The 9037-nt window shown below is 64.2% G+C and overlaps 1 protein-coding gene across 1 annotated transcript; it reads right to left on the bottom strand.

The window, feature by feature from the left end:
- Window positions 1-722: 722 nt before the first annotated feature.
- On the bottom strand, window positions 723-8589 carry EMC10 (ER membrane protein complex subunit 10). Its single transcript, XM_051775145.1, has 7 exons — window positions 8449-8589; window positions 6841-6898; window positions 5598-5710; window positions 4861-4965; window positions 3443-3624; window positions 2537-2630; window positions 723-914 (listed from the first exon to the last, which is right to left on the bottom strand). The coding sequence occupies exons 1-7, from the start codon at window positions 8557-8559 to the stop codon at window positions 804-806; spliced, it is 774 nt and encodes a 257-aa protein (XP_051631105.1). The 5' UTR covers window positions 8560-8589; the 3' UTR covers window positions 723-803.
- Window positions 8590-9037: the final 448 nt, after the last annotated feature.

The following is a 9037-nucleotide window of genomic DNA, read 5'->3' as shown; positions in this document are numbered from 1 at the left end:
AAACCCACGTGACCTCGGCGGGGACACGTGATCCCGCTCGCGGCCAATCAGCGCGCGGGGGTGCGGCAACGCCCCCCCTCCTCGCGCAAAGATGGGCGTGTCCTTCCCCACGTCTGAATTTGCATAAAGAGGCGTGAGCTACACTGTACATTTGCATAAAGGGGCGTGTCCTCACACGTGTATTTGCATAACCTGACGCGCTCTTCCACGTGTATTTGCATAAAGGGGCGTCTGATTTCACACGATTTGCATAAATGGGCGTGTCCTCCTGGACGTTCATTTACATAAAGGGGCGTGTCTCCAGTGCATTTATTGCCATAAAGGGGCGTGTTCTCACGTGCATTTGCATAAAGGGGCGTGGCCCCGCTCACGAATCCCCCCCCCCCGACCCCAAACCGGGACCCCCAGAAGGGCCCCGATGTTCGGGTGTCCCCCCCCAACCCCGCGGGTGCCACTCTGGACCCTCCCAAACGACCCCATGTCCACGACTCCCCCCCCAATTTCAGGGGTGCCCCTGGGCCCCCCCGGCAGTCCCAGGTGCCCCCCAGACCCCCCTCAACCCGGGGGGTGCTCCCCTGCCCCCCTCCCGCGCCCCTCCCCCCCCCCCCCAGTCAGGCCACATGTGGGGGGTGGGAGGGGATCAAACCCAGATTTGGGGGGGGTCACACCCAGATTTGGGGGGGTGGGAAAGAAATCACACCCAGATTTGGGGATCAGACAAGTTTGGGGGGTCACACACAACTTTATTGCCCATCCCCCACCCGGAGGAGGAGTGGGCGGGGCTTTGGGGAGGGGGAGGGGTCTCACCTGACCCCCCCCCCCTCCCCCGCCCCGGCCCCCCCTCCCTGTGCCCCCCCCGCATCGGGGGCTCCGGACATCATGAGGAAGAGCACGATGGGGATGATGTACATCCACTGCGGGGGGACAGCGGGGTCACCCCAAAATCCACCCCCAGTGGGAAACCCGGGGGGGTCACCCCAAAATCCACCTCCCAAAGGGAAACCCGGGGGGGTCACCCCAAAAATCCACCCCACAAAGGGAAACCCGGGGGGGTCACCCCAAAATCCACCTCCCAAAGGGAAACCCGGGGGGGTCACCCCAAAATCCACCTCCCAAAGGGAAACCCGGGGGGGTCACCCCAAAATCCACCCCACAAAGGGAAACCCGGGGGGGTCACCCCAAAATCCACCTCCCAAAGGGAAACCCGGGGGGGTCACCCCAAAATCCACCCCTATGGGGAACCCGGGGGGGTCACCCCAAAATCCACCCCTCAAAGGGAAGCCCGGGGGGGGTCACCCCAAAATCCACCCCCCCCAAAGGGAAACCCGGGGGGGTCACCCCAAAATCCACCCTCCAGTGGGAAACCCGGGGGGGGGTCACCCCAAAATCCACCCCTCAAAGGGAAACCCGGGGGGGTCACCCCAAAATCCACCCTCCAGTGGGAAACCCGGGGGGGGGTCACCCCAAAATCCACCCCTCAAAGGGAAACCCGGGGAGGGTCATCCCAAAATCCACCCCCCTGGGAAATGGGTCACCCCATAATCCACCCCCAAAGGGAAACCCAGGGCTGGGGTCACCCCAAAATCCACCCCCCCCCAAAGGGAAACCCGGGGGGGGGTCACCCCAAAATCCATCCCCCGTGGGAAATGGGGGGGTCACCCCAAAAACATGACCCCCCAAAGAGAAATGGGGGGTCACTCCAAAATCCACCCCCCAAAGGGAAACCCAGGGCTGGGGTCACCCCAAAATCCACCCCCTGAGGGAAATGGGGGGTCATCCCAAAATCCACCCCCCAAAGGGAAACCCGGGGTACCCCAAATGCTGCCCCCCAAGGGAAATGTGGGAGGGGTCCCCCCAAAACCCTTCCCTGCTCAGGAAATGGGGAGGGGGGGGTTGGGGGTCCCAAAAGGTCTGGGGGACCCCAAAGGGGGTTTGTGGGGGTCAGGAGGGGATTGGGGGACCCCAAATGGGCAGAGTTGGGGAGGGTCAGGAGGGGGTTGGGGGGTTTGAGGGGGTTGGGGGGTGTGAGTGGTTTTTGGGAGGGTTTGGGGGTATTGGTGGGTTTTGGTCGGATTTTGGAGGGGGTTTGGAGGGAGTTGAGGGGTTTAGGGGGCGGATTTTGGAGAGGTGGGTTTTGGGGGGGGTTGGGGGGTGTGTTGGTGTTTTTTGGGAGGGGTTTGGGGGGGTGTTGGTGGTTTTGGGTGGGTTTGGAGAGGAGGTCGGTGGGGGTTTGGGGAGGTTTGGGCGGTTTTTGGGTGGGGCTTGGGGGTATTGGGGAATTTCTGGGGGGGATTTGGAGGGGGTTGGGGGGTTTTAGGGGGGATTGGGGGGGGTTGAGGGGTTTTGGGGAGGTTTGGGGGGATTGGGGGGTTTCAGGACCATTGGTGGGGTTTGGGAGGGGATTTAGGAGGGGGGTGTTGGTGTTTTTGGGGGTGTTTCGGGGGGAATTGAGGGGTTTTGGGGGGAATTTTGGAGGGGTGATTTTGGGGGGGGAGTTTGGGGGTGCTGGGGGGGACTTGGGGGGTTTTTCCCTCACATATTTGGCAAAGAAGGATTTCTGCTCCTGGGGGTTCCGGGCTCTCTGTGCCTGCTCCTGCTCCAGGTGCCGGATGAAGGCGGCTGTCTCGGGGCTGGGGGGGGGCCAGGGGGGCTCAGAGGCATCCCAAAACCTGGGGGACCCTCCCTGGACCTCCCAAAATGTCACAGGCCCCTAAAATGTCCCCTCCTCCCCACCCCTGCACTCCCAGGCCCCCCAAATGTCCCCCTCAGGGTCACCGTGTCCTCTGTCCCCCCTCCCAGGGTCACCCCATCCCCCTGGGCCAGTGTCACTGTGTCCCCATGTGCCCTCACCCGTGTCCCCACAGGGTCCCTAATGTCCCTCCACTGTCCCCACTGTCCTCACAGTGTCCCCAAGGGTACCCTGTGTCCCCACAGTGTCCCCACAGGGTCCCCCATGTCCCCCTGTCCCCCCATGTCCCCCTGTCCCCGTGTCCCCCCATGTCCCCGTGTCACCTACGTGGCCGCGGGCAGGGGCTGTCTCAGGGCCATCGAGGTGTTGAAGAGCTCCAGATCCCTGTGTCACCCCGTGTCCCCCCATGTCCCCATGTCCCCCTGTCTCTGTGTCCCCCCCGTGTCCCCCCATGTCCCCCTGTCCCCGTGTCCCCCCATGTCCCCGTGTCACCCACGTGGCCGCGGGCAGGGGCTGTCTCAGGGCCATCGAGGTGTTGAAGAGCTCCAGATCCCTGTGTCACCCCGTGTCCCCCCATGTCCCCATGTCCCCCTGTCTCTGTGTCCCCCCCGTGTCCCCCCATGTCCCCCTGTCCCTGTGTCCCCACAGTGTCCCCCTGTCCCTGTGTCCCCTCATGTCCCCGTGTCCCCCCCGTGTCCCCCCATGTCCCCCTGTCCCCCCCCTGTCCCCCCCTGTCCCCCCCGTGTCACCCACGTGGCCGCGGGCAGGGGCTGTCTCAGGGCCACCGAGGTGTTGAAGAGCTCCAGCTCCGCGTCCTCCACCTCCGTCCCCCGGCAGGTCCCCGGCAGTGCCACCACCCCCAGGGCCACCACGTTCCCGGCCACGTCCACGTGCAGGGTCAGCTGGTCCGACAGGCGCGACTCCAGCAGGGCACACTGGGGACAGGGACACGGTGACATTGGGGACAGGGGGACAGGGACACGGGGGACAGGGGACACAGGGCACACTGGGGACAGGGACACGGTGACACGGGGGACAGGGGGACAGGGACACGGTGACATTGGGGACATGAGGACAGGGGACATGGGGCACACTGGGGACAGGGGCATGGTGACACGGGGACATTGGGGACACAGGGCACACTGGGGACAGGGGCATGGTGACACGGGGACATTGGGGACACAGGGCACACTGGGGACAGGGACACGGTGACACGGGGGACATGGGGACAGGGACACGGTGACACAGTGACATTGGGGAGGTGAGGAGAGGGACACTGGGGACAGGGACATGGTGACACAGGGCACACTGGGGACAGGGGACACAGGGTACACTGGGGACAGGGACACGGTGACATTGGGGACATGGGGACAGGGCACACGAGGGACATGGGGACAGGGACATGGTGACACTGGGGAAAGGGGACACAGGGCACATGGGGGACAGGGACACGGTGACATGAGGGACATGGGGACAGGGACACGGTGACATGGTGACACAGGGCACACTGGGGACAGGGACACGGTGACACGGGAGACATGGGGACAGGGACATGGGGACACAGGGCACACTGGGGACAGGGACACGGTGACATTGGGGACATAGGGACAGGGACACTGGGGACATGGTGACACAGGGCACACTGGGGACAGGGACACGGTGACATTGGGGACATGGGGAACACAGGGGACACAGGGCACACTGGGGACAGGGGCACGGTGACACGGGGGACATGGGGACAGGGGACACAGGGCACACTGGGGACAGGGACACGGTGACATGGGGGACAGGGACACGGTGACACGGTGACACGAGGGACATGGGGACAGGGACACGGTGACACGGGGGACAGGGGGACACAGGGCACACAGGGCACACTGGGGACAGGGACACGGTGACACGGGGGACATGGGGACAGGGGACATGGGGGGACATGGGAGGACACTGGGACAGGGGATATGGGGGGACACCAGGACAGGAGGGGACACCAGAACAGGGGAACACAGGGGACATGGGGTGACATGGGGGGACAGGGGACACAGGAGGACAGATGCACAGGGACCACAGGGACATGGGGGGGCATGGGATGATGGGGGGACACGGGATGACATGGGGGGACATGGGGGGGACACAGAGGGTCCGGGGGGGTCCCGGGTGTCCCCCCCACTCACCGCCCGCACGAAGGACGTGACGAAGCTGGGCCCCTCCTCCTCGCCGGGGGCCGGGGGCCTGCGGGGCACCCGCACACGGTACAGCCCGTCCCGGGCTGCCACCTCCTGGGACAGGGACAGGGACAGTGTCACAGTGTCACCCACAGGGTCACCTCAAACCTGCACACGGTACAGCCCGTCCCGGGCTGCCACCTCCTGGGACAGGGACAGGGACAGTGTCACAGTGTCACCCACAGGGTCATCCCCCCAGGGACACCCCAAACCCGCACACGGTACAGCCCGTCCCGGGCTGCCACCTCCTGGAACAGGGACAGTGTCACACACAGGGACACCCCAGGACCCCCCTGACCACCCTCAACCCCCCCCGACCCACACTCGGTACAGCCCAGCCCACCTCCTGCTGGGGGACAGTGTCACCCAGTGTCACCCCCAGTGCCACCCCCAGTGTCACACACAGTGTCAGCCCCAGTGCCACCCCCGGTGTCACACACAGTGTCACACACAGTGTCACCCCCAGTGTCACCCCGGTGTCACACACAGTGTCACACCCAGTGTCACCCCCAGTGTCACCCCGGTGTCACACCCAGTGTCACCCCCAGTGTCACCCCGGTGTCACACACAGTGTCACACCCAGTGTCACCCCAGTGTCACACACAGTGTCACACCCAGTGTCACACCCAGTGTCACCCCCGGTGTCACCCCCGGTGTCCCCCAGTGCCCCCCCCGTCCCCCCTCACCCTGAGCCGGGCTCTGTCCTCGTCCCCGAGGGGTTTCTGTGCCAGGGCCAGGGCGGGCTCGGGGCCGGGGCTCAGTGACAGTGTCCCCCTGCGCCGGAACCGCGGGGCGTCATCTGCGGGGACATGGTGGTGGGGACACCCCTGTCACCACGGCCCCACTGCCACCCCCAGCCCAGTGTCACCCAGTGTCCCCCTGCACCGGAACTGTGGGGTGTCCTCTGCAGGGTCACCCCTGTCACCACAGCCCCACTGCCACCCCCAGCCCAGTGTCACCCAGGGACCCCCTGCGCTGGAACTGTGGGGCATCGTCTGTGGGGACACAGTGGTGGGGACACCCCTGTCACCACGGCCCCACTGCCACCCCCAGCCCAGTGTCACCCAGTGTCCCCCCTGCACCGGAACTGTGGGGTGTCCTCTGCGGGGACACGGCACTGGGCACACAGGGTGGCACCCACTGGGCACACAGGGTGGCACCCTGTCACCATGGCCCCACTGCCACCCCCGGCCCAGCATCCTTGGTGCCACCCCCCTGTCCCCAGTGTCCCTCCCATGTCCCCAATGTCCCTCCCATGTCCCCAGTGCCCCCCCATGTCCCCAGTGTCCCCAGTGTCCCCCCCACGTCCCCAGTGTCCCCTCCCACATCCCCAGTGTCCCCCTGTCCCCTCACCCAGCTCGAAGGAGTGCTCAGTGTCCCCCCCATGTCCCCAGTGCCCCCCCCATGTCCCTAATGTCTCCAGTGTCCCCTCACCCAGCTCGAAGGAGTGCTCAGTGTCCCCCCATGTCCCCAGTGTCCCCCCCATGTCCCCAGTGTTCCCCCCATGTTCCCAGTGTCCCCAGTGTCCCCCCCATGTCCCCAGTGTCCCCCCCATGTCCCCAGTGTTCCCCCCATGTCCCCAATGTCCCCAGTGTCCCCCCCATGTCCCCAGTGTCCCCCCCCAGTGTCCCCAATGTCCCCTCACCCAGCTCGAAGGAGTGCTCAGTGTCCCCCCATGTCCCCAGTGTCCCCCCCATGTCCCCAATGTCCCCCCCATGTCCCCAATGTCCCCAGTGTCCCCCCCATGTCCCCAGTGTCCCCCCAGTGTCCCCAATGTCCCCTCACCCAGCTCGAAGGAGTGCTCAGTGTCCCCCCCATGTCCCCAGTGTCCCTCCCATGTCCCCAGTGTCCCCCCCATGTCCCTCCCATGTCCCCCATGTCCCCCCCCTGTCCCCAGTGTCCCCCCCAATGTCCCCAGTGTCCCCTCACCCAGCTCGAAGGAGTGCTCCAGGCTCAGGCTCACCCTGCAGCTCTCGCTGTCACCAGGCTGGGGGGACACAAGGAGGGGACACAGGGGGGTGACACCATGATGAGGACACTCTCGCCTCATTAATATTAATGAGCTTGTGACCACCCCAATGAATATTAATGTCGACCCAGGGCAGCGACACCATCTCTCATTAATATTAATGAGAGAGTAAACATCACCTAATAAACATGCTTTTGAATATTAATGAGATGCAACAGATTCTGCCCCATCTGTGATGACCCAGTTGTGAATATTAATGAGCTGACACCAATTAACACACCTGCAGGGTGTGCATCTCATTAATATTAATGAGTATAAATGGAGTAGTACCCACCCCTCATGAATATTAATGAGTAAATGAGAGATAGGACCACCTCTCATTAATATTAATGAGTCATTGCTCCAACCCTTTATGCTTATTAAGGACCCAAAGCATTCATTAATATTAATATACTAATCAATGCAATAAATAATAACAGTAATAATCCCTCCTTAATATTAATGAATTATTGCTCTGAACCCCTTATGCCTATTAAGGATGTAGAGCACCCATTAATATTGTTACAATAATTAATAATAATAATAATCCCTCATTAATATTAATGAGGCACCACTGCACAGCCCCAGCCCCCAAATGAATATTTACAAACTGACAGTTTAAACCACCCCTCGTCAATAAGAATGTATCAATGATTAATATTAATAATAATTAATAATATTATTAATAACTAATAAGACTATTAACAATTGATACGGATGGATCCTCATTAATAATAATGAGATCACAGCACTGACCCCGCCCCCTCACGAATATTAATGAACAAGCGAATCCCCCCCCCCATCCCAGGGTCCCGAGGGGTGACTGGGGGGTCTTGGAGGGTCATGGGGATGATTGGGGGGGTCCCAGGGGTGACTGGGGGAGCCCAGGGGGGCCTGGGGGTGACCGGGGGTGACTGAGGGGGTCCCCAAGGCTTACTGGGGGGTCCCAAGGGTGACTGGGGGGTCCCTGGGATGCCAAGGAGGAGTTCCAGGGGTGACTGGAGGGTCCCTGGGATGCCAAGGAGGAGTTCTGGGGGGGACTGGGGGGTCCCAGGGGTGACTGGGGGGGTCCTGGGATGACCGGGAGGAGTTCTGAGGGGGACTGGGGGTCCCAGGGGTGACTGGGGGGGTCCTGGGATGACCGGGAGGAGTTCTGAGGGGGACTGGGGGTCCCAGGGGTGACTGGGGGGGTCCTGGGATGACCGGGAGGAGTTCTGAGGGGGACTGCGGGGTCCCGAGGGGTGACTGGGGGGTCTCGGAGGCTCTTGAGGATGATGGAGGGGGGGTCCCAGGGGTGACCGGGGGCGTCCCGGGGGTGACTGGGGAGGTCCCGGAGGTGACTTGGGGGGTCCTGGCGGTGCCGGGGGGGCCGCAGGGGGTGACTGAGGGGGGTCCCGGGAGGTCCAAGGGGAGACTGGGGGGGGCAGAGGGGGCACTGTCCGGCCTGGGGGCCCCTGGGCTGGGGGAGACCCGCACTGGCCCCTCCCCCGGCAGCCCCCCCGGTCCCGGACCCCCCCCCCCGTGCTCACCCTGCTCCCGGGGCCGGTCCCGGGGCCCCCCCGGCAGGTCCCGCCGCCCCCTCCCAGCGCCGCCCCCGCCACGAGCAGCGCCAGCAGCGGGACCCTCAGCGCGGCCGCCATCTTGGGCCGCGGGGCACGGCGGGAACGGGGCGGGGATGGGGCGGAGCCAGGGCGGGAACGGGGCGGGGCATTGAGGATGGGGCGGGGTCAAACGGGGGCGGGGCCACAGGGAAATGAAGCGGGCCCACATGGAATGGGGCGGGGCCAGAGCAAGGGGCGGAGCTACTACGAAATAGGGCGGGAGGGGGCGTGGCTACATAAAGGGAAGGGTGCACTGGGAAGGGGCGGGGCCACGGGAATCAGGGCGGGGCCACGGCGGGAGGGGCGGGGCCAGAGCGGAGGGGCGGGGCTGCCCCGCGAAGGGGCGTGGCTACGTGAGAGGGCGTGGCCATCGCGGGTCTCCCCGCTCTCCCCCCCCATCCCACCGCAGGGACCCCCAGGACGGAGAGGTGGACACCCCTCCCCCCGTCCCCCCCGAGACCCCCCCGGGGACCCCTCAGGACCCTCCAGTCACCCCTGGAAACCCCTTAGGACCCTC

This window comes from Manacus candei, unplaced genomic scaffold (genome assembly GCF_025592945.1).
Source record: "Manacus candei isolate 608988 ecotype Guabito, Panama unplaced genomic scaffold, ASM2559294v1 h1tg000256l, whole genome shotgun sequence".
NCBI lineage: Eukaryota > Metazoa > Chordata > Aves > Passeriformes > Pipridae > Manacus > Manacus candei.
The sequence above is the reverse complement of the archived record's forward strand: the minus strand, read 5'-3'. Positions and strand labels throughout refer to the sequence as shown.

Coding starts and splice junctions, on each gene's coding strand:
- EMC10 (XM_051775145.1), bottom strand. CDS start 8,559: ATGGCGGCCGCGCTGAGGGTCCCGCTGCTGGCGCTGCTCGTGGCGGGG. Junction 3,625..4,860: donor TCACGTCCTTCGTGCGGGCG/GTGAGTGGGGGG, acceptor CCCTGTCCCCAG/TGTGCCCTGCTGGAGTCGCG. Junction 2,631..3,442: donor CAGCCCCTGCCCGCGGCCAC/GTGGGTGACACG, acceptor GCCCCCCCCCAG/CCCCGAGACAGCCGCCTTCA.